General features: G+C 37.2%; 1 protein-coding gene across 4 annotated transcripts in view; it reads right to left on the minus strand.

The window, feature by feature from the left end:
• Positions 1-27,500, minus strand: part of LOC136848070 (serine-rich adhesin for platelets-like) — a 109,597-nt gene that overhangs the window by 69,202 nt on the left and 12,895 nt on the right. The window contains exons 1-2 of one of the 4 annotated variants that reach the window (XM_067120242.1): positions 26,221-26,319; positions 14,112-14,225 (exon numbers count right to left, since the gene is read on the minus strand). In XM_067120242.1, the coding sequence (XP_066976343.1) occupies positions 14,112-14,199 (88 nt within the window). In that variant the 5' untranslated portion in view covers positions 14,200-14,225; positions 26,221-26,319. Of the gene's footprint in view, positions 1-14,111; positions 14,226-25,752; positions 26,320-27,500 lie in introns of those variants that run through there. The other 3 variants (XM_067120240.1, XM_067120239.1, XM_067120241.1) reach the window with 3 other exon arrangements.

The following is a 27,500-nucleotide window of genomic DNA, read 5'->3' on the forward strand; positions in this document are numbered from 1 at the left end:
AAGAAAACTGCTTTTGCGGGGAAAATCCTGAATATTTAAACATGAGTATAGGAATTCATTCAAATACACTCATGTTATATATATATATATATATATATATATATATATATATATATATATATATATATATATATATATATATATATATATATATATGTGTGTGTGTGTGTATATATATATATATATATATATATATATATATATATATATATATGTGTGTGTGTGTGTGTGTATATATATATAATATTATATATATATATATTATATATATATATATATATATATATATATATATATGTGTGTGTGTGTGTGTTTTTTACAATAAGATTTGAAACCCTGAGGGGCTACTAAATCTTGCAATTTTAAATACGGCGAAATCACTGATTCACTTAGGAACATTTGATCCCTGAGGGGCTACTACTTATATAATACTAAATACGGCGAAACACTGATTCACCACTACATATATATATATATATATATATATATATATATATATATATATATATATATATATATATATATATATTACAGTAAGACTGTGAAACCAAGGCAGGGCTTTCACGAAATCCCTGAAATTTACAGGGAATTTGTGAAATCACCAATTCACTTAGGGGTATTTGATCCCGAGGGGCTAGTACTAAACACGGTGACACGATTCATCTGCACTGTTTCGCCGTGTTTAGTACTGGCCCCTCGGGGATCAAATGTGATCAAATGCACTCAGGGACATTTGATCACCGGGGGGCTGGTACTAAACACGGCGAAACACATTTGATCCCCGAGGGGCTAGACCAGGATCCAGGGTTAGACTAAACACGGCGAAACAGTGCAGATGAATCATTGTTTCGCCGTGTTTAGTAGTAGCCCCTCGGGATCAAATGCCCCTAAATGAATTGGTGATTTCACAAATTCCCTAAAAATTTCAGGGACTTCGTGAAAGCCCTGTCTTGGTTTCACAGTCTTACTGTAATATATATATATATATATATAAATTATATACACAGTATATACTCGTATATATACATATATATACAGTATATATATATATTTATATATATGTATGTATGTATGTATGTATGTGTGGTTGTGAGTGTGCCTATGCGCGTGATTGTAAATGGGAATTACCTTTCATATGCACGCCTGAACTATAGCTCCGTACAAGACTGCGTAAACAAACATATCATTAAATAAGAAATATCTAATATAACCACAATTAACTCGTTTTTATTTTTCTCCAACAAAATCGACTCACCTTAGTCACGACACCTGAATATTATCAATCCACACATAAAACGAGGGCAGATGAAAGACTTCCTTACTTGATCAAAATTACAAAGTGTGCTGAAGCTATTTGATTTTCTATACGACGGCGCAAACCTGAATAACAGCAGGAAACGTGTTTGATTAAATAATGAACATGAATGAAAATTATACCATCTCTCCGTCCCGTAATCCCATTTCTTTTATTATTCTGATTAACTTCCCTTTATTTCTTAATCATCAAAAATCACAGTGATATAACAGAGTCGAGAATGCAAGTCCCGAACCTTACGGACGTTACGAACCGCTCCAAAACCTTGGACCAAGGTACTACCTTCAATCTATATACATATATATATATGTGCCAGGGGCGAGAAAAGCTGGTCCCGGCCTGGATGACGGCAAGTCTAAACATAAAGTTATTACCCGCAGACTATAGTTGATACACATATAAAAAAATAAATTTATAGCTAAAAATAGTATATTACTCTCTTTTCTCATATTCCTCCTTCTTCGGTCGCATCTACCTTCCCTCTTCTTTCTTATATTCTACTTTTTAATTTACCTTTATTTTCGTTTCCTCCCCTAAACGCTATCTTCTGTCTTTCATTTGCTTATCGTCAATCTTGAGTTTTTATTCATCTCCATGTCATGTTCTTCTACTCCCCCGCCTCCAACCCACACCACTCTTCCCCACCCCCAACTCAACTACTCCTGACGTCTCTTTGTCTCGCTCCAAGGATATCAGAATGAGACTAACGCCAAGAAACTCGATCGATCAAGTTCTCGTCAGATCAAGAACGGGATATGGTCTTCAAGAAAACGACTCTGCCAGTTTTCCATATATCTCAATGCGAGAAACAATGAAAACCCTCAATAAAAAATGAAAAACACAAACGAGATTATATTTACCGACAGAGGAAACAAGATTCAAGCCAAACAAATGCAGATCGGTTCTTTTTATGCAGGATCACTGACTTCCCGAAGAGGAAGAACAGTTAGTTTGTATGTTAGATGCTCCACGAGATGTTGTCTAAGAACGCAGAGTGTTAGTAAAAAAGAATCGGCTCTCTCTCTCTCTCTCTCTCTCTGTTAAATATATATAAATATTATATATATATATATATATATTTATATATTTATATAAACATGAATATATATGTATATATATATTATATGTGTATATATAATATATGTATATATAAATATGTATCTATGAGCCCTTTGTGTAGGTTTATGAGGCACTCATGTTGAGAAAGTTTTCTTACTGGTTTTTTTATTCCTGAATTAGCAGTTGAAGCAAGAAATGACAAGAGTCTTGCTTTGTTGCTCTCAGGCGTGACCTTTTATCATAAAATAACTTAATAAATAAATATATATATATATGTATATATATATATATACATATATATATATATATATATATATATATATATATATATATATATATATATGTACTGTATATATATAAAACCATCCCTTTATCGATAAAGTCAGCTCATCTTAAAAATCTGGCTAAAAGACTTGCCACTGGAAGCTTAAAAAAAAAAAAAAAGGGGGAGGGGGGGAGGAGATTGAAGACCGCAAATCTCTGCTAACCCGTTCCTCCCAAGATCCCTATACCTACCTATAATTATTTGTTGCTAGTCACAATGGCTGCCCTTTACCAGACTTTCGTAACAATCCGCACAATATTTTGTGACTATAATAACAAACAAACAAACAAACAAACCCTAGAAAAACATTACCTCCTTAGCGAAGGTAATAATCAGGTGAAATTGAGCCAGTGAATAAACGGTACCAGGTTATCAACCGGGCGGAACATAAAATGTGCTTAGACTCATTAACAGCAAAAGATAATGAAATGAACCCGCACGCAATTATACCACAAGAGAAATCCCACTGACATTCTAGATACAATCTTTATACCTGCAAGATGAGGTCATAAATCCCCTGGCTTTCAGGGTTAACGTGCACTGCTTGCAGACTGTTGCACATATTGACAATTTATAAAGGCTTTCATTGCAGAAAGATTAACACAGTCTTATCAGATACCGCACTTGTAAATCCGAGAGAGAGAGAGAGAGAGAGAGAGAGAGAGAGAGAGAGAGAGAGAGAGAGAGAGAGAGAGCAAGGCAGTTAAAAGAATGTACAAAAATTTCAGTTTTCCAGATGCTTTAAGGAGAGAGGAGTCATTTTTAACAACTGAGAGAATCCTGTTATCAGCCACTTAAACTTTTAATTTAAATGTTTTGGGCAAATCATGCAATTTGTGTCTCTGGAAAATCTATTATTTGAAGAATGTAGTGCATAACCTAATCATCGACACGGAAATCTGTTTAATCTTTCATTCTTGACATTTTTGGCTGATTATCTTACCGCCAAACGTAAAACAAAGCTAATAATATTGGGTCATAATTGGAGTCGTACACATTCGCGCTCTCATGACGTTTCCTTAACGAATATGCCCAATTTCAGGTTTACCCCCTATACACGCACACACACATATATACGCGCAAACACACACATACAAACACACACACACACACGCACAAACATAATTTACTGCCTACCTGGCGGAAAAGTTTTGCGGCAACCTACTCACAGACGCCGGAACACGCTCGTATGAAATCGCCTCAAGACGGGATAATGTTAACCCCCGCAAAACGAAAGCCACTCTTATCTTCAGCTAATCTTCCTGTTGTTGGATCACGACACGCCATTATCGCATCACGTTCACGTCGTGTTATGAACGAACGCAGTCCCGATGGGGGTCGAGTCACAGACAAAAAGGAAGAATAAGAAGGAATAGTTTCTCTTTCGGTGCAGGAATCTATGACCCGTTTTGCATGCAAGCGAACTTTACTTGGGTCTGGAAAAACGTGTGTTCCCTGCACGTGCACATGAATGCATTCAAATATACGTAGTAGTAATACACACATAACATATATATATATATATATATATATATATATATATATATATATATATATATATATATATATATATATATATATAATTATACATATACTATATTATATATATATATATATATATAATTATAAATATACTATATATATATATATATATATATATATATATATATATATATATATATATAAAAATTATACATATATATATATATATATATATATATATATATATATACTGTATACAGAGATAGATAGATAAAACTGAGCAATAGCCCTCTACCATCCACTGCGAGAAGTGCATTCATTTCTGATGTAAAAATGATCTTTTCTCCAATATTTCAGGCCATACATCTGCATTTTTATTCTCCGTATTCCTAAAGGTCTAAGGCAAAAAGTGATAACGGGAATTTTAATTTTTTACTCCACTGAGGTTCAATAAAAGAACGTGACATTCTGGCACTTCCTTCTCTGCCGTTAGCGTAGCGACAATAGCACAGCTCAAGGTCTTTTTCGTGGTCCTGCGAACCTCGCAAAATAACCTTAATAGCAATGATAGCAGGTGGTAACGTACATTGTCATGTTAAAGACCTGACTGAATCAGACTGATCTACGGTTAAATATAAACGTACAGTACAGCGGAAGAAAGTGAGAGAATACTTGATAATGATGACTCCTGCAATTAGCTTTATACGACTTAACGTTAAAAAAAAATACCCCTTAACAGGATTGAGTTTCTTAAGCACCTTCGATCATCGTGAAAGAAATGAAAGGAACACATGGAATCGACTATAAGGACCCTTAGCGTTGCGTGGATCTCTTCATCATAAAGACAGAGATAGGGACACACTACGGGCAAACGAAAATCGCGTCCCTCGAAGGAGGTAAAGAAAGCCTCTCCAGAGGTCGTCCCTATTCAGCCCGACCTTGTTCTCTTCCTCTCACCCTCCCGCGCGTGAGAAAACGCCCCGTTCGGGGACGTTAAATGAACGCACATACCTGCGTGGACGTAACCTTTCATTCATTTCATTCTCTAGAAAGGATCATTTAAAAGAGTTAAATATCTCCTGAACTATTCTTCTCGAGCACAATTTTCACTGAATTCTAGCGTGGTAGTGGAATAAAGTCTAACGTAAGAGTGAAATAAGATCTAACATAAAATCTGAATGAAACCCAACGCAAGAGTAGAATGAAATCTAACTTAAGACTGACATTCAAAATCTCATGGGCAAGGGTCCATTCCTTGATAAACACAATTCTGATAAAACATTAATGTTTGTAAGCCAGCAATTAACAAGGATTCTGTAGTACTTAGTTATTGACGTGTCCTATGAAGATTTTATCACATTCACATATAATAAGAGTAGAAATGACCTTCAGTAAACTTGATTGTGATGCCATGAAAATAAAATATGATTCCGGGTGTAGACTAGTCAAGAACAGGGCAGTTTGCTAATGCAAAGAGGGAAGAATCCTGAATAAATTTTACTACAAATCAGACTTTAAAGAATGCGTTAGAATTCTGCTGACTCTTACACCATCCAACTCAGGCTTCCGTCCTTGCATTTACAAAACTGACTGAATGATTTAACAACACAGACTGGTAGCCACATTAAGTGTTATTGTCTACGCTGAAGAGGATGTACGCTTGCATACCATTCTTCAGAGTGTTTTTAGTATTGTGATACAACTGGCAGCCATATGTTAAATCAATTTCAAATACGAGTTGTTTCTTTTGTTTACGTTGAAAGGCAAAATATAACAAGAAAGAAAGATCCAGAACCATATATGCATGATATATATATAGTATATATATATATATATATATATATATATATATATATATATATATATATATATATATATATATTCCAGGAAGAACAATCAGGAGAACTTAACAGTCAACAGCCAGAAAAACTTCAAATGAAACCACAAAAAAAAAGGTTCCCGACAAATGCGAAGTCAGAAACAAAGGAAACCCACGAAACCAATAAAAAAGGATCATTCCTTTGAAAGCATCAACGCATTCCCCCCAAAATGGCGACTTGGTCCAAGTCGCGGGAAACTCGGGGAAGTCCCGCCAGCGCCATGGACTTTTTTTTTCTTTTTTTTCTTTGTGCCTCATTACCCCATAACCACATCCCTAACCCAACCCCTGGGACCGAACTGTAAGAGCCAAACTCGATCTCTTCCCCCACCCTACCAAGGGAGGACACGGCCCTCCCCCCATACAGCGGGGGATGCGTGCTCTCAGTCTCAGCCCTCTCGTCTGTTCGCAGATGATTTTTCCTCTGGAAAGTTACGAAATTTTTACGGTAGTAGACACGTTAATGATTTTGCCGCTCACCTAAAGAGGGGGTGAACAACAATTTTTACATGAGCCCCATGATTTGGAAGAAATGTCTTGTGTCCTTGGGCAACGCAGTGAAGAACCTAATCTATTTGTTGCGATAATGCAACAAATGGGATTTTCGCAGCCTGCGTTTTCGGTTGAAATGTGCGGAAATAATCTATTGCGTAATACCATTATAAAGCAATGTAATGAAACAAAAAAAAAAAACCATGAAATTTAAATTTCCGCGAAAGATGCTTGTAAAGTTAAGAGGAGTTTTACAGGAAGCAAATTATCCGCAATGACAAATTTATTTCCGAAACGACCAAAATCGAATATTTTGAACCACGAACACTTATTAAGAAGAATGCTTCAGCATGACGGAATATGTAGAATCCCAGTAACCTAAAGAAAAAGTATTGAGAAGTGAGAGAGGAAACCAGGAGAGAACGAGAGAAGCAAATCTCCGAAAGGCAAACTGCTTCATCGTTCTGCGGTAACATTCACGTACCCCCAAAAAACAAACTGGGTGTAGGTGAGAGGTACATCAATTACAGATCTTCAACACTAAGGATCTTCCTTTTTAGTGATTACTCAGTTTCTCACTAGTTCAAAGTAATGAAGTTAAAATAATCCTTGAGCCTACGGCAATTGCACTCCAATCTTCATCACTGAACTTGTATGATAAAAATAATTACACATAGAAAGATGCCTCTGAAAGGTAACTACTTAATTGAATAAAAAAACTGACAGATAAAAATGAATGAATAAATCTTACACGCTAATGGTAAAATATTTCAAAATATAATTAATTTTAATTTACTTTACAACCCCCTAAGTATTCTTTAAATTCCGAAACGCAAGAAACAAAACAATAAGCGGGAAGTATTTTTTTTACCAACATCTCAGTGCATAAATTTAAGCGAAGGCAAGGTCCGCCGTCTTTTAGCATCGTACAGCCAAACTTCGCCCCAGTCATCCACTACTGGCTAAAAATTTTCAGTGCATTTTTTCATGGTTATGTGACGTCACCTTACTGAACATAGTCGCTTCGATTTTGAAACCTGTACAGACAAACACTGACAATTCAGCGTAATGTTTGGCTGCAAGGAGCTAAAATATGCCTGAAAACAAGCTCGTCTGGCAACACTTTGGTGGTTGTTCGTTTAGATTAAGCCAGCCTTATACGATACCAGCAAGGACCCTTGCCTACAGATATGAAAGGGAGTAAGATGCCAACTAACAGAGACGCAAACATGGTTTTGTACAGTTATCGGATCGTCACTTTTAGAGTAAAAAGAGGCCACAAAAAGTTATGTTTCTGGGATATGCTATTCAGATGCCTGTCGACTTGTAGGTGACACAGCACAGCCGTCTCTAGCTTTACTTTACAATCAACGGAGCATTTTGATCCAGTCTAGGACTGATGTATGACCCTGATAATACAACGCAGTGTTCCGGCCTTCACACACTCACACTAGATGTTTATGGTGTTGATAATATTCTTTAATCAAGTTTCGTATTACGCAGTTAATGACGTGCTGATTGGCGATTTCAATGCTACGGGAGAGAGTGATCTGGGGAGTGAATTCCGCAAAAACTGATGATAATGACTAACAAAAACCCAAATAATAATAATAATAATAATAATAATAATAATAATAATAATAATAATAATAATAATTTTATTTCATTAACAGATTCAAGTTCCAGGACTTTTAACAACAGTAACTGTGGAACCCTTTTCCGTAAATACCGTATACTGCACACTCGTACCTGTTTGCACAGCTCTACTTAGCCACACCCGATTTACATAATGTGCAGACCAGTGTACAGCTAACATTCTTTAAACGATAAAACGCCTATCTGGGGACTTTGAACGACAGGAAGGATAGCCAAAAGATATGGTAATATATCTGTGTGTATATAAATATATATATATATATATATATATATATATATATATATATATATATATATACACATATGTATGTATGTTTGTGAATATATGTTATATATATAAATATATATATATATATATATATATATATATATATATATATATATATATATATATATATATATATATATAATATATATAATATATATATACATATATTTCCTTCATACTTAAATACACAACCGATCCATTGGATATAAGTTATATTTTAATGATGGCTACTAATTCATAAGCGTTGATAACTATAACCTATAATTTTACCATATTATGTTAATAAGAAAATGAGAAAAAATTATATTGGAAATTTCGTTTAATTAAGAATCCGTATTTTATATGAAAACTTAATCAGCGCAACGCCAGGAGTAACGGACATGAAGACAGAAAATAGAGCAAGCATCTAGGAAAGGCTGGTCTCGGCATCTTTTTTCTTATATTAATAACCTAAAAGGCTCTTTTTTTAATGGTTCAAAATACCGCCGAAAAGCGAAGACGCTGCAAGTTGTAAAAAGGACCACCTGAGTGCTTCAGGAGCTGAAGATAATATATAAAGGAAGGCTTTCATGATTCCAGACATAATCACAAGGGAGCTTCGATTCGATTCCACTGCTCCGAAACAGAAACAGAGAAATGGAAGGTCGCGTCGTGCCTGACAGCGTGTGCGCACGCGTGGTTTCTCTTGGAATTTCCATGACATTAAACTCCATTATTATTATTATTATTATTATTATTATTATTATTATTATTAATGACTAGTTTAGTTTTTAGCAGGAGACTGAGCCAGAATCTGTCCGTGCGTAAGACTGATCCATAAAGTTGGTTCTTAAACATAAAAATCGGAACCAAAAATTTCCGACGGACTGTGATCAAATGACAGACTATCGTAGACAACCATACATATTACCTAAATTACAAGAGTCCGTACCAAATGTAAATAAACAATATGACGGACCTGAGAACCTGATGACGGCAATTTAGCCCTCGCACCAAAAAAAATTTTTTTTTTTTTCTTGAAAAAAAAGAAATAATGATGTTGGAACTTACTGTGGTCCCAACTGACCCAAAACCAACGGAAAATAATCAGAATGAAGATAAAAGAAAGGGGTTTATAAAGGGAGGAAGAGATAAAACTTACTTGAATGGCGAGAGGAAATCAAATTCTTGGAAGGAGGGGCTGGGGGTTCTGTGTACTTCTCATTCCGTTTAGCATCACTAAACTAGGAAAATCCCCATAAGGAATGCTAATTTAATCTAAAAAAAAAAGTGACGTCAGTCGATGAGCAAACAAAGAACCACTTTGCCTAAAGAAACGATCATTGTCTTTGAAAGGAGTGACTCCTCTAAAATCATCTCTCTCATTTGCATTTACTAATTGTATAAGTAATTTGCAAGAGAGATGATGACAATAATAAGAACGCCTATAATAATCTAAACCACGAAACGATACCAGACAATAGCCCACGTGAGGCACAGCCTGATGTGCACGTGGTAGAGCCAAACCCGATACGCTGGCAGGTGGGAGGGGTCCACCAAGGACATTTTTCACGATGAAACAAACAGGTAAGATCAAAATGTTCGGTCTATTCAGAGCGCACTAGGTGGAAAATGGTCCAACAGATAAAGAAACAAACGGATGAAACGCTCTAACTGTTATCCTACCTTTTAATATACGTCATGAGAATATTTACTTCTAAACTTTAATTACTCTGTTTATACATACATTCACACATACATACACACAATATATATGTATGTATGTATGTGTGGGTGTGTAATACATCTACGGCCCTTCTTCCGCATGCATCTTAAGTTTTCAACTTGAAACCGATAAAATAAATCCACGTCACGAAATGGGCCGACCGTCTTTACCTCGATGTATCTGTATGGAAATGGAATGCAAAAAAAAAAAAAAAAAAAAAAAAAAAAAAAAAAAAAAGGCTGGCGGAAATCTTGAGCGCCCCGACCCGACCTTCAAATTGTTTTTCGAATTCTTGCTTAAGGAAGAAAAGAAATCGATCGTTCTGGAGGAGAACTGGCATCTGAATCACGGTGAGAACAGTCATCTAGAGGTTAACTGGCATCTCGATGAGGGTTAATTGCAACATAACCCAAAGAGCTCCGACCATTTTTTCCAGTTTAGAACACAGAAACGAGAGAGAGAGAGAGAGAGAGAGAGAGAGAGAGAGAGAGAGAGAGAGAGAGAGAGAGAGAGAGAATATGAAAATGCAGAAAATTACTGTTTAAGCACACCAACTAAAGAGTAAGTGGAAGTACGTGATGCAGGACACAAAAATATGAACATGGTTGATGGTAAGAAACAAAGAGAAAAAATAATAACGATTAAAGAGGGAATATACATGAAGATATCTTTATGCGTCTGTCTTGGCAGGTCAGAGGACGGAGGTTCACATCAGGCACCGTACTCTCTCACCTAACCACACTCACAGACCGCCTAAGGGCAAGGACTCAAGCTGGCGTAACCCAGTTTAATTTAAACCAACCTACCTGCGTATCATTATGATCGCGATGAAGAAAACATAAACATCCTCAGTTCACAAATAAAACTGAATATACTTTCTTTGATGTTCTGCTTACCTCAAACCTTTCTCACAAACATGTATGCGTGTGTGTATGTGTGTGCGTGTGTAATTATCAACCTTGAATACGCTTACAAGCCCATTACAGATATGTACGTCTGTTGATACACATTTCCATCACTGCGTATATAGCACTGACTGATACATGGACTTTATTTCTATATAAACGGACGTGCGCAAAAAATACAAAAATAAAGCACTTCTCGTCTAAAGTTAACTATACCTTAGTTTAACCAGACCACTGAGCTGGTTAACAGCTCCCCTAGGGCTGGTCCGAAGGATTAGACTTATTTTACGTGGCTAAGAACCAACTGGTTGCCTAGCAACGGGACCTACAGCTTATTGTGGAATCCGAACCACATTATAGCGAGAAATGAATTTCTATCACCAGAAATAAATTCCTCTTATTCTACATTGGCCGGTCGGAGATTCGAACGCGGGGCCAGCAGAGTGCTAGCTGAGAACGGAACCCCCCCTCCCAATGAGGAACTACTTCTGGTCTAGGACCCTGCAGAAGGTATAGCCTAATATTTTCCCGATGGATTATTAATTCGTTTTAAAAGCTATTTTCTCATTTACGGTTTTCGTCTGTGTTCATTAACATTCTTAAATGCTAATGAATGCAACTGGAGCTGCTCAAGGCCTGTTTGAAAAGTCTGATGGCAAGCGAGAAAGATATTAACGTTAATCGATGACACGACACAGAATATCTATTATTATTATTATTATTCATAAGGACTGAGCTCACAAGGTCATTAAGTTTCTGAGCAAACTCTCACAATACTGAATGATCATCAATGAAACAGAATTTGATACCCCATGATATCGATTTATACTGATGGCAAGATTGCCAAGTTTATTATACCCTAAATCAAATATATATCTCCTAGAGAGTCTACAGCATTTCAGAGGGCAACGACAACGTAAAAATATTTTACGGAAAAGGTCAAACCTTCCCGGACAGCTTTGTGTGTGTGTGTGTGTGCGTGTACAATCGTTTCAAGACCCTTTTCCCTTTCAAGGTGGAAGTCGATTAAAGACTCATTAACCTTTTCACGCCAAACGTTAATCGCTCCGTAAAATGCAGAGTGCAGACTTAAGGAATCATTAATAACGCAATGCCGAGTCCACTTCCTCCTGCGATTTCCGTGCGCGAGTGAAAGACGTACACGACATAACAGAACGGCGGTCTTGTGTAAAGCCTTTGAAAGGGGACGCACGAGAGGGGGAGGGGTCAGAAAGAGCCTGTATGAGGGTGGGGGAGCCTTTGGAAGAATCGGGGGAAGGGGTGATAAAAATGCCTCAAATGAAGGCGATGGTGGGGAGGGGGCGGGTAACTTGAATTCCATTATTGAATAAAGGAAGAGTCGTAGGTGATACCTTGCGTTTGTCGGGGTGGGGAGTTGAAAGTGCCTATGGGAGAAATGGGGGTGTGGGGTGGGGAGAGCCCCGTTGAAGGAAGCTGGGGGAGTGGTAAAGAGCCACGGGAAGTAGAGTTTAAAAAAAGATGAAGAAAATGTCGGGGGTTGAGTAGTTTGGTGGCCATGAACTTTTCCTGAACAACGAGAGATGCAATGAGTTAGTTATAGAAGCCAGTGGATAGAGAGACTGACGGACGGAGATATAGAATCTAACGTCAGTTTTTTTCTCTTTTTCTTTTACTGGTGAGGGACGACGTATGGGGATTAGTCATGGGTGGGTGGAGAGCCTTTCCAGAATGGGAATTCAGTGCCACACGACTCGGCGTCCTTCAACGATACTGCACTCTGAAGGCTCCTTGGGTGAAACATCTTGAAACGAAGGGTTGTGTGAAATAAAGGAATTAAGAAATATTCAGACAAGGAAGGGATTAAAAAATTCTTCAGAACTGCGTTATAAAGGAAAAAAAAATTATCATTAAATATTTTAGGGTTTTGTCCCGTGTGAAATTTCTCGAGATAGGTTTTCTTAAAGAATACGGAACTCAAAGAATATGGAAAACCTTAAATTAAGAAAAGTAAAAAAAAAGTGAACATCGTATAGGAGATCCTCTAAAGAAAAACCTTACAGGTTACAAAAACTTCCTTAATATCTTTCGTGACGTCAGGTGTTTTTTTTTTTTTCTAAACGAGGTGTGAACTACTGAGGGTAGGAGTAGTTTAAGACAAAATCACTGAGTAAGGGACTCTTAGACAAAGCTTTCTTTCGCTGCTGACTTTTAACATAATTGTTGTTCTACTAAAAGGAAAAGCCTACATTATCTTTTTGGCCTTTTCTTCAGTCACTGTCACGTAGAATAATTAAGAAAAAAAAAATAGGAGCACTAGGGAAAATTATCACTGTACATACAGTTCCTCCACAGGAATATTTATCCGAGTTCATGAACGAAGTATCAGAGCTTATGTTTAAAAGAACTATATGTATAGTGTAAGACTGGAAGAACGCATCATTTGCAACACGCTTGGTAGCCACCCAATAATTGAAAGGAACTCACGCGCGCGCACACACACACACACACACACACACACACACACACATATATATATATATATATATATATATATATATATATATATATATATATATATATATATATATAAATAATTGTGTGTGTTTCTGTCCAGTCCATTACATAAAAATTTGCCAAGCTTTTTCTTTTGAAGTTCCCAGTAAAAAGGATAGCAATCAAATATCCTTATCTCGCCCAGTAAAAAGGATAGCAATCAAATATCCTTATCTCGCCCAAGTCCGAGAGAAACAAGGAATAAAAAGTGGAACTGTATTTTAAAGGATGGAAAACGGAGGAGTTGAGAGAATTCCAGTGCTGGCTCATAATCCAGAAACTCTTGGTTGTGGCTGCCATAATAAATTTATCAACCCTTGAACTCAACATCCGCCAGTTACGACTGATAAAGTGGAATTCAGATAGTCTTTCAAAACGACTCTTTAATTCAACAGCTCATCAATTCAACAAATGGCAAATTAAACATTACTCAAAGTCATCTATTTTTTAGAGGCGTATATAAAACATGTTGAATGCAACAACCACTTACCTTGGGCCGAAGACGAAGTCGAGGGCAGAGGAGGCGCTGATGGCGTGGCCGTGGCTGCAGGGTGAGAGGCTTGGTGCTGCGGTGCCATAATGACTTTGGTGCTCTCTTCAAGACCTGCAACGACAATCCAGCATTACGGGATTATTCGGGGTAGATCATAAGGGATTAAATCCCTCAAATAACTGAGGAACATTCATATTTCATAAGTCAATGAGAGCAAAGGCTTTACAAGTGGACATGCTTCGGCATTCAACACGGAAGTATTTTCCATGCACAAGTCAGCTTTCACTAGCTATGTTAGTATATAATCTGGTATCATTGCTTAGTTACAAAAATATCCAAGTATTAATTATGTTTAAATTAGAGAAAATAGTTTATGTGGCCATTTGAGCTTGAAGTTTGGTCAGTATGACAGTAATTTGAAAATAATATCTGACGAGTCGTTGTCTCCCATTCTTTACTTCTAAATTTAGTTTAGAATTTACCCGATACTTATATCCTTTCTCAAATATCATTAATTTTCATCTCTTATTACTAGGAGAGTAGTCTTACAGAACTTAACAGACTTTGTAGCTACTAAGCTGTCCTCCCACAACCACCACCCTAGAACACACAACACTCCCCCCGACCCAGCCACCCAACTCGCAGCTCAGAAAAGAAAACAATAACAGTCCTCTTAGATGGGGTGTCATATAAGTACGTTTTCCAGCATCCTTCCAACAAACCTGGCACAAAGTGCAAAACTGTTTGACGTATGGGTGTCAAAGTTAAGAGAACATATGTTCCTGCCCTTGCTGGCACAACCTTAGAAAACTAGTGATTTCAATATTACCACTAACTGCCTCGTTAAGACGTCCAAACACTGCAAGTTATCAGGTCATTCAGGCGGACACTATACATTTCGCCTTGAAGATGTCGTGACAGTTCTTGGAACGACTGCGTGAAAAGAAGACAGTTAACGGACCTCTATTTTCTTTTCTGCTATTGTATTTGATGTACTTGAAACATCTTTCTCTTTCCACCTCACTCAAGCATGTCATCACTGAATATCATTACACAAAATTCACACAAATTCGTATGGAGCGAGCACTTCTACAACTTACAGAATATGACTACTTTTGGTCTTCGATCATGAATTCTAATCAAAAGATATTTTGTTCCTGTGTGACTGACTACTCCATTTATTGGACTCGACTTTACACCACGCTATAAAAGTTGATACTGGCTGTCACGCGTTGCCGCAGTAGGTCCCTGAAAGCTATTTTTAGCCAGTCACTTCGTCAACCCATAATTTCACACTGCTCTTCAGTCCATCAAACATTCGTGCCAACTGACTGTAAAGGTGAGCGTCCTAGTATCACACTAGATAAATTTGACAATGACATTCTAGGGGATAACGAAACTTGTAACATACTTTAGGAGCTAGAGCAAGAGGCAAATAAGAACCGAAAGATAATGAAGTCAAAGAAAGGCCGACTGTCGACATTAAGGGCCTCCTTGCTTGTCACTGCCTGATGTTTACTGGTTTGATCTACATAGGTGTCGACGCCATAGCTATTGTTATCATGTTTTTAATTTTACATCATTTAATCAGTCTTTCTGAGAAAGATCTGAATGTAATTAGTTGATAAATAAATAAAAAAAAAGTTCCTCCAAGATATAATCTGTATTGAAAAACTCTCACCATGGTTAAGTTAATTTTTATCTTTTATATTTTTATTAATAAACAGATAACGTGAGAGACGCAAATTCACTTGCACTTTTGCTAACTAGTGCGTGCTAAACGCATCTTCCGAATCACTTTCGCCTCTCTCGCTTTTTTTTTTTTTCTTAGTCTGATGTCACGGATTATGCAAGTATGGAGACAGCACTCATACGTGCCATTGGCTATAAACTGAGTTATTCTTACAGTGATAAAAAAATATTGCAAATATGAGGACTATACACATACACACATATATGTATGTGTGTGTGTGTGTTTGTGGTAACTTCGCGGATGACAACGGGGCAACGGTTCGAATCCTATTTGAGACGAAGCACCGATTTATTATAATTCCCCTTGGTGGAAGTTATTCCAAGGGAAAGTGAATTGGATAGTAAATGACATGTGTGGCTTAATATTTGTGAACAAGAAAAGTCGCGCTTGTATAAGTGACAAAAATCCAAAATTAGCCAGGTGTTAAAAACTGTCCAATCAGCTATCATGGCAAAAGTTAAGTATACCTTACTTTAACCAGACCACTGAGCTGATTAACAGCTCTCCTAGGGCTGGCCCGAAGGATTAGACTTATTTTACGTGGCTAAGAACCAATTGGTTACCTAGCAACGGGACCTACAGCTTATTGTGGAATCCGAACTACATGTTACCGAGAAATGAATTTCTATCACCAGAAATAAATTCCTCTAATTCTTCATTGGCCGGTCGGAGAACCGAACGCGGGCCTAGCAGAGTGCTAGCCGAGTACGATATCGACCAGTCCAATGAGGAACTGCTATCATGGTAGAAAAGGGTCAATATCGTTCTAAGTGCAGAACCTGAAATCGACATGCATATGCACAGCAGTCAATATCAACTATTTTTCTTTTTATCACCGGGTGCCAAAGTCACGGTCCGAATCCTGCCGGTGATGAAGCACTTATCAATTATAATTACGCTAGGGTGTAATTTATTCCCGAAGTATACTGAATGCGATGTTACGCGATAATTGTGGATATATATATATATATATATATATATATATATATATATATATATATATATATATATATATATATATATATCTTATATCTTGCAGGTGTCTTAGGTAGCAGAGCTGGAGAAAGGAATAAATTAAGGAGCCGTGTGAAAAGACGAGGCGCTTGGTCGACCCCTTGTTTTATTCCTTCCAAAAGCTCTACGACTCTGAATATATATATATATATATATATATATATATATATATATATATATATATATATATATATATATATATATATATATATATATATATATTAGTCTGTGTGTATATATATATTACTGTGTGTGTGTAAAGAGAGGGATACAAACATTATCACAAGAAAATTATCATCCGTAACAGAACATTGCTGGTTTTCTTACCTGAGGACAGACAAACAGACACAGAACAGACGGAGAGCAATACTTAGGCTTCGACAGTCATGATACGCAATACGTAAAGGTGACTCAGTCTTTAATACGTAAATTCTACCACACGTGGGTAAGTAAACACGCACACACACACACACACATATATACATATATATATATATATATATATATATATATATATATATATATATATATATATATATATATATATATATATATATATAAATATGTATTTAGATATATATTATATATATGTGTATTATTAAACCAAATATATATTTTATATATACGTGTATTTTTAAACCAGAATATATATTTTATATATATGTATTATTAGACCAGAAACGAAGAATTTCAACATGCTGAATATATCAATAGTTAACTGGGAATTTCATCTATGGAATTAATTTTATAATGAGGTATTCGTGGTGTAGAGCCGTTCGGACAATTCCACGCAAATCAAGCGTACTTCAGTGGAGGCACGTCTTGCAGTCTTCATCGCTCGTTTTCTGGGATTTTTGTTGTTTAGCGCCTTGCCACCTAATTATGTCGCTTAGATAAACTGTTGGTAAAACCGAAGTCAGACGTATTCTAACCGTCGTGAAACTGCCGTAACGATACACGTACTCTTTCAATCCCGACGAGGTATAACAGCGGTTCTAAATGAGAAGTGAAAATCTCCCCAAAACATCACAATATTAATTAGCAATCACCCTGAGGAGGCTGCAATTTTTACAGCATTCAACATTTGCAAGACTGACGTTACCCAAGAACAGGCGTCCCAGTAGACCACCATTCACCCCGCCCCTTCTGCGTTTTTCTTTGCTTTACGCCGACGAACCCCAGCCCCGCGTCCTTGATTTATTGATTGAATACGACAGGCTTCTCCACGTCCTTGAACGAAAACGTTTATTTGTTTTCGTGCCGACATAAGTCACCTTTTGCATTTCTTGTGCAATTTTTTCCCCCCGTTCTTCCAGCCCCGACTGCCTTTTTCTCTAATAGCTGCACGTCCTTTTTCGTGTAGGTTCTGGCCTTCCTTAGAAGTATTTTGTCGGTATCTTGTTTTTCTTCCCTGGCCTTAACTATCTATCTATCTCTCTCTCTCTCTCTCTGACCTTCCTTAATTTTGAATTTATTCTTTCTCTCTCTCTCCTACACCTCAGTTACCCTTATGTGCACCTCTGTGGGGCCCTGCTTAGCTGTGTATGTATTCTTATCTCTCTCTCTCTCTCTCTCTCTCTCTCTCTCTCTCTCTCTCTCTCTCTCTCTCTCTCTCTCTCTCAAACTAAAATTTCGTAGTCCGTTTTCCAAACCTCTTTCGAGATAAGCATTAACGACAGAGACAAAGTTATTCTTCACTATGAATTCCGCCTCCGGTCTTTGCTTCATCCCCATCATTTCTTTTTCCTATTATTTTTTTGTTTATGTTTTCGTCGTCTTCTCTTCTTCCCGGACGTGATGCAATCAGGAATTGACCGGAGCTTTGAGATTCAGGGAAGTTTTAAGAAAGACGAAAAAAAATGACGTCGAACGTCAACTGATGCTTGAAATTTGCTTTGAAGTTTCCTTTAAAATTCACTGTAAAGACTCAAGAGTAATTTTAGGACATTTAAAGTATTAATATATATTCCTATAATTCCCCAGCAGTGAATCATTTCTGCTAAAAAAAAAAATCAAGGCTAAATGATGAACTTGTAAACAAATAAATATTTAATTTTGGTTTTTCTTCCCGTCTGGCATCAAAACAAATGAAGCAGCAACAAATGCATTTATTCAAGAGGTGCCAGTTTTTCTTCTTAAAGGAACATCAAAAGAGCAACAGCAGCAGCAGCAACAACAACAACAACAACAACGAAGAGAAGCTGACCATTCGTGCAGTGTCCTTGGGATGGCCAAAGGACAACAGCAAGTCCCTAGGGCTCCTCGGGAGTGGTCAGGAGTGGCGACAAAAAGCGACATCCAAGGGCGTGGCCGAAGATCATGCCTCGGGCCACTCTTAAAAACTCCTGCGGTAGGTAGGTAGGTAGGAAGGAAGGGGAAGGATAAAGACGTGAGGAGAGGAAGAAGACCATTTAGGAGAGGGAAAACAATAGGATGCCATGGACACAGAAGATAGAGGGAGACTAACGAACGATAACGCCGTGAGAGGACGACTTAAGGGATGAGGAGGAAGTGACGTAGGTACGAGAGATAGTACTGCAGGAAGTGTATGGGAAAGAGAGATAAAAAGACAAAGGTTAGATATGAGCTTGGCAGTTTGCGCTGTGCGCTGCTTCCCCAGCCATGGACCAGAAAAATTAAAGCCAGATTTAAGGTCAAAACTACTCTTTCCTTTGTTTTTTTTTTTTCATTTGCTTCATGATAATAATAAAGTATCACAGTTTCCATTGGAAATTCATATTATCAATCATGCTTTTAGTCGAAGCCCCCGAGACATCTTAGTCTATTTAATAATTACAAAAAACTACCAATGCTTGATATTTGCTTTCCATCTGCTATCCAGCAGGGGTTGCAGGCATGATCTTGTTTCCATCCCCACCCCCACTCCCTTTTTATCCCTAATTCACAATTTGCGCTCCTACCTATCCTGCTATTTAATGCACCTATTCCCATGTTCCTGAAGAGAAGGGAGACTCCCCTAACCCGCTACCCCCTTCTAATTAGTTAAGAGATCAGTTCTGATTATTCCGTGTAATGGCCCTTTAAAGCTTTGTGTGCCACTGCCATTCTTAGTCACTCATTGTATCTCATATGTTTATTATTCCCAAAGAAATTTTACTGCATTTCTCCTCTCTTCCCTGTTTTCTATTTTATCCATTGGACGGGTTGGTATCGTTCTCGGCTAGCACTCTGCTGGGCCGGCGTTCGATTCTCCGACCGGCCAATGAAGAATTAGAGGGATTTATTTCTGGTGACAGAAATTCATTTCTCGTTATAATGTGGTTCAGATTCCACAATAAGCTGTAGGTCCCGTTGCTAGGTAGCCAATTGGTTCTTAGCCACGTAAAATAAATCTAATCGTTCGGGCCAGCCCTAGGAGAGCTGCTAATCAGCTCAGAGGTCTGGTTAAACTAAGGTATACTTCACTTATCCATTTATCCACGGCAAATTAACTCTCTGTATTGTTCTTTATGAACATGACCACATGAGGACTAAGAAGAATATTGATGATAATAATAAGTATGATTGCAATCATTGAAAAGCGAGTCTTGCATATGCATATCGTCATAAGGTCTATGGAGGTAACATCCACTTTATGTCGTTTCGAGACGAGTTTCATTCATTGCACCCAGTCCTGCTGGTTCACGAAGCCAAATAACGGATTAAATGAATATAAAAGAAACTCCCGTAAGTATCAAAAGAGAGAATTTGAATTAGCTATATAATTATCTCATTGAAAAGACGGGACACTGTTGGATTACGCTGTCCACTTTCAACTTTCAAGCTGAATATTTTGTGCTGAGGAAAGCTAGTTAATTTTCTGTTCAGGAGTTACATACTATTCAATAATAACTGAATAAGTACTAATAAAAGATAACTGTAGTTATAGTTGCGACGACCGAAGGAAACCCGTATTATATAAGAATGGCAAAACTCATTCGGTATTCCGTTCCTCCGCAAATGTTTTTCTTGTGTTGACTGACAAGCAACGATGTTGCATAAGAATGCTACAGCACTCTTCGTCCATAGCAAGTAATGAAACTGGCGCTGATTCCGACACATTTGTACTTTATGTGCATTAGGAATTTGCGGCGGCAAGTGCGACTTACTTCTGATAGAATTAACCACCGTAGGCAACATATGTTACACCTGCATATTATTCAGGTGTGCTGGAAGTCAAACGGCAAGGGGCCTCCGCTTTTACAAGAGATCTGCGGTGGACGAGCGCTAGTGCTTTGGATATAAATGTCAGGGTTTAAAGCGAGTGAATAGGATAGCGTATCTTTCTCGAGCTCATAAAACCGTCACAAAAAAAAAAAAATCCTATACCTCTAAAATGAAGCCAATGGGACGCCCAGTCCAGTGGTCACATGTAACGCATTCCCGGAAACACGTGATAAAAAAAAAAAGAGGGTCTAAGCCGATAGGGATGTTTTGGGCCGCCTCGACAAGGATAAAACGGCTGTGTAAGTACGGTAAAACGAAATTAAGAAGAGGATTCCTAAGCTTGGCAGAAGAGGGAAAGAAAAGCTGAAGTAAAAGTAGAGGGACCTATCGCTGTCGCGATGAATAAGAAAACCATAAGGCCACGGGACTAGAATTACGTATCCATCACTTGTCATGCGCAAAGAGCATCTTTCAGTCTGCACGTATTCTCCCTCTCTCTCTCTCTCTCTCTCAAAACAAATGTCCTCATTTGGTTTCCTGTTGCATCACTACTGAATCATCAAAGAGAGATTTAGTTTTGATGAGAGTAGAAAGCTACACTGTACTATATTTTCCAGAAGTTCCCATACCAAATTATGCGTCAGTTAACCTTTCTCCAATGACGGTATTCAGACCCATCAGACCGTAAAGGACCCAGTGGTTTACTACTTGTAAATTTTCATGGGAATAAAAAAGAATACACTCGCCATTCTATTTGGAAAACAATGCGAATCCTGAGGAAAAGCGATCAATATTCCTGTCACCTGTAGCGCTATCACGTGACCCAAGATCAGGTTAGTTACCGCAAGAAAATTATGCAAATGTCAAAGACTGACAGCATGCCCTCTCGTCACTTGGGGCTGTCGATGAATAATAAATGAGTAAAAATCAGTGAGAAGAATATCTCCGTCTTATACATACATACATAAATAAATATATATATATATATATATATATATATATATATATATATATATATATATATATATATATACATATATACATATATATACATAGATTTGTTTATATATACGTAAATATATTTATATTACATATATATATATATGCAAATATATCTATCTATATAAATATACATATGTACACATATATGTAAATACATATATATATTATAGAAATTACAAAAAAGATTTATCCATTCTTTTTCATACCCTTGCTTAATGTGTTACAAGGAAATATTTCTCTGTTAGTCATACCTGATTAATGTACGGACTCTCTCTCTCTCTCTCTCTCTCTCTCTCTCTCTCTCTCTCTCTCTCTCTCTCTCTCTCTCTCTCTCTCTCTCTCTCTCCGATATCTTTTTATCTGGTTATTTTTCGAATAATTCTCCGAATGATAAAAACAAACTTGAACGTGACTTCCTATTTTCCACTGTGAAACCCCGATTTCATGGCTGGTGAGCCCTTTGCAATGACAGCATTTTTCAAAATGTGACCGGAACGTCCCACATCCTTGTCCTGTCCTAACTTTTTTTCTCAGTGGTTAAAGTGGCCTACTTCCCGGTTGTCGATCATTTGCGAAGAAACATTAAAAAGCAATAGAGACCGTGTCAAAGCGTTAAAGTATATTCTCTGCTTGTGTGAGTGTGTGTGTATTTATATGATATGTATGTATGTGTACACACACACACACACACACACACACACACACACACACACACACATATATATATATATATATATATATATATATATATATATATATATATATATATATATATATATATATATATATATATATATATATAATTATGTCGCATGCATTTGACTGCCAAAACACGGCAATTATATTTTCCCACAATTTCCTTAGCTTTTTGGACATTACTTACTTATTTCAAAGTTTATAATACAACGAATAATTGATTTTTATTTGATTTAGGAAAAACTGGCTATAAAACCATGTACTGGGGCGCTCTCACCTACTCGGCCTTAGGCGAAAAGAGGAAGTTGGAGAGGGTGGATAGCAACGTGGAAAAAAGGGAGTGTGAACGGAGGTAAAGTAAAAGGCTAAAAAGTGAGTGCAGCTTGGGGCCGAAGTGACGCAGCAAATAACCTTTGGTAATGCCTACAGTGTACCACATGAGCTACACTGGCGACATTAATCCCCTACGGGATGTAACGAATAGTGACAAAAATCTTAAGTTTCCTTCATGCTCGACACCCCGTCTGCTGGCAGTGACGACCAATTTCTTACAAACTGAACTGATCCCACGACTTGCTTGTGGCAGTTCAAGCACTAGTGCTTCTTCCTGAAGTAAACTGAAAAGATTTGCATTCCCTCTCTCTCTCTCTCTCTCTCTCTCTCTCTCTCTCTCTCTCTCTCTCTCTCTTCTCTCTTTATATATATATATATTATATATACATTCTCTTTTCCTTATTTCCCTAACTCTCGTGTCTTTATTCATTTCCATCAATTTGTTCTCAGAATCGTTCCTTACATATTTCTCCTGAAAGGAACAAGAAAAGGAATCAAGCAGTATCACAAAACAATAGTTGCAGATGATATATATATACATATATATATATATATATATATATATATATATATATATATATATATATATATACATATACATATATATATATATATATATATATATATATATATATATATATATATATATATATAGTTTTACAGGATTTATATGAAATATAATCATTACGGATCTGAGTTTCTCTCTCTCTCTCTCTCTCTCTCTCTCTCTCTCTCTCTCTCTCTAAGCCTGCATTAACTAGTTTTTGCCCATCTAAACCAAGGACTACATGCGTCGAATTGCCTCGACTGCAGGCGATCACATTCCATATCAGTAATCTCTACTTCAAGAAACTACTTCATTAAATAAAAGTAAAATCTAAAAGGAAGTTTCCTTTCAATTTCAGCAGTTGTTTTAATATTATTATCAATATTATTAGTGTCAAATTATCATTATTTACATGACTATCATTATTTAAAACGTGTCCACATTTATGTGAAACAAGAAAAAAAAAAAAAAAAAAAAAAGGCCGCCAACTTATCGCGCAAGCCTCTGCTGCCCTTACAAGGAAAAGAGGCAAAGCAGAGTCGACGTAAGAAAAGAGTAGAAAATTAACCATGTAAAAGAAACTAACCAATCTAACCAGAATGGCAAACAAAGAATACACTTACATGCACGAATATCTTTCATAGAAATATCGCGTGACTGTATGTTTAAAGAGTCTGACAAAATGTAGCAAAGACGAGTAGCAGACGGACAGACCCAGAAATTATAACACACGTTTTCTGGTAGAATCTACTTTCCGCTCAGCGGCTGGTATAAAACGTGTTTACGATAACGCCTGAAATGAACTGGGATCGCACGAAAAACATAACCTTATGATTATGTCCAAATACGTACATAAAGACACATACGAATGTGTATACATATATATATATATGTGTGTGTGTGCATGTAAAATGTGTTGTGTTTTTACAACTACGCGATCACACAGAATTCTTGCACATCATCTAAGAAAATTATTGCCTTTATTTCTCTCCCTCACTACCAGCCCGTAGGCCTTGGTAAGCTATGTTCAAGAACTATCATTACTGTACAAAACTCGCTTTAATCGAATAAAGTCATTAGGAGGACTCCCACCCATCTTTGTGAGCTTCCAAAAATAAAACGTATCAATCTCTATTAAAACTTATTTTTTACCTCTCCTCTGCGAACAAAAAAAGTCAGGTCTATTCAACGCCAGTCATCATGCTTTTTACTTGTAGGCGTGCTAACAAGCGTATGTCTATTTGTTTGTTTGTTCATATATCGAAAAATTGTGTTTGGATTTCAGTTAATTGTTTTGGGGAGATGCACACTGGGTCGACAAAGTGCTGGTGGCATTTTGGACCGTATCCGGATCAGATCACGGATCCACGATCTTTTTTTCTAAGACGATGACGGAGGTGTATTCTCTCATGGGAGTTTTTAGTGTTTTCTTGAATTTAATAAGCTAGTTCTAGAGTCATGTGACCGTCTCAGCTGACTTCTCGTTTTAAGATTGTTATTTTCACTTTTTTTATGAGAAAGAACAAAACTTGTGTATATCAGTAAAATTCTCATCGGTCAGAATTACATCACTACAACCAAGAGCATATCATTTTATTGGTTAGCTATAGTTAAAAACATCACATTTGCAATCGCTAGCTAATGAATGTTATGGAAATTTAAATGAGACATGATTCCAGTTATAAAATGGTGCCTGAACTCCATGATGACAAAGAACAAACACACACAAAAACACATAAACGAAAAATGCCTAAACAACTATTTATGACGGACAGCACAAACAAAAATCAGCAAATGCATCATAAGACGCCTGTCACACAAACAAATCTACATAAAATGGCTACAGGCTGCAGTATATACAACACATCCTATTCAAAACAGAGATCACCATAATGTTTGACTTCCAGTTGTTAAAGCAGACCAGGTGTTAACAGAAACATTGACATGCGAAGAATAAGGAGCACAGGTCTGGCTAGAGCAGGAGATTAAGTTAGCTGACAAGATGCAGATAACACAGACACAGAGAACAGACACAGGGCACAAGCAGCACAGACGCAATGAAGGCATCGTGAGGTTAATATTGTAACTGTTATTTTTTTTTCTTTTTGTTTATTTGTTTACTCCACCTGTAGGGCAGCTGTCAAAACACGTCCAACTTCCGTGTTCTCACTTCACTCACACAGGGCTCTTCGTCGAGTTAAAGATCTTCTTTAATTTGCAGTTAAAAGATGTATCGGGTTAATGACGCTCTGTTTCCGGAAGGGTTGAAAAAGTCTGTCTGTTCACTATTTGGGGGATAGAAGTTACATGGTCGTACTTGGGTGTACAGAAATCTCTTGTGCTTGGAACTGTTTCTATTTCCAGATCTGGCAACACTGCAAGGTCTGATATCAGAACTTTTATTCAATGTTTAAACTGATCTAATGTTATCTATGTTAATCACACTTAACTGGGGAAAAAAAGGAATCTCTTGGCTGAAATGAGCGAACGATTATAAACCACCATTAGAAAATAACCACTTTCTTTAAGTAATTTAGCTAGAATTACACTAATATTTTTTTCTTGCGCGCGCGAGATTAAAAAAAGAGCACTACCTGTGCGCCTCAGGGCCGGGTGCTATCAGGGCCTGGCAGGCGGGTATACACATCCGTTCCTGGCCACTGCCGTGTGCACACTAACTGGCGTCGTCCAAGGCTTGCAGTTTCTCGGGAGATCTCAATTCCTTGGATCCCGGGACCCATTCCGCCCCGTCGACACACCCGAGGGCTCCACCCGACGCAGCTTCAAGGGCGGGGCTCTCGGGAGGTGAGCGGGGACTCCGGGGAGACCATGGTACTTCTAAAAAAGGCTGTCGTGTAGGAAAATCGCCCTTTGATTCTCGCTGTCGCTCTGGCGAACGATTTTGTTTGTCACCGCAGGTGATGTAAAGATGCGAGGACACGCAAGGTCATCATGGTCCTTCTTTCATTATGTGAAAAGTTTGAGGCCTATTTTATTCCATAAAGACGTCCTGTAACTAATGAAGACTATCATTGCTTTGAGTCATCCAGTGTCCAATATCAATTTTATCGAAGAGGCGAAGATGAGTAGTTTCGTATGTCACAGAAGTGAGTTCTGGTCGCCGACGGGCTACTACTTGGCGAGAGGGCCACCAATGAACACCATATAGTAAAATGTTCGTAAAACCGCTGGTCTATCGATCAGTGAAATTATATGGGCGAACATCACTGAATTCCAAAAGCCGTTGCCTCTGGGCTTGCAACATAATCCCAGAAATTAATGCTTACAAATTTGCAAAAGACCTTGGAAACTACATTGAAATCAAGGAAGCCAACAGAGTGCATTAGCAGACTCCACAAACTGCTTAATTATCTGATAACGATAATTTAAGGCAGAGGAATTTGAACTCAATCTACAAAGTGATCTTGGTAAGTTAATGAATAAAATAATTTAGTAATTTTAGTATAATAATTTAGTAAAATAAAAGACTGCAGAAATATTCACAGTTATCTCAAACAGTTATAAATTTACATATTTTGTTTCCAGCTGAAACACAGGTTTAGTTTGATCAAATTTAACAATATATCTGATAGTGTGTCCCCCTAAAAGTTCGTAAAATAAAAGACTACAGAAATATTAACAGTTATCTCAAATAGTTATGAATTTACTTATTTTCTTTCCAACTGAAACACAGGTTTAGTTTGATCAAATTTAACATTACACCTGATAGTGTGTCCCCCTGAAAGTTAGTCAAAATATATAAAAATGAAGAGTTGCATTTCCCACGTCGGTGACTACGGATTCGTTTACAGCACTTTAATACCAAGAGCCGATTATATATTCGTAGCTAAGTCGTTCATAAAGGAAATGACGT

Source organism: Macrobrachium rosenbergii, chromosome 18 (genome assembly GCF_040412425.1).
Source record: "Macrobrachium rosenbergii isolate ZJJX-2024 chromosome 18, ASM4041242v1, whole genome shotgun sequence".
NCBI classification, from domain to species: domain Eukaryota; kingdom Metazoa; phylum Arthropoda; class Malacostraca; order Decapoda; family Palaemonidae; genus Macrobrachium; species Macrobrachium rosenbergii.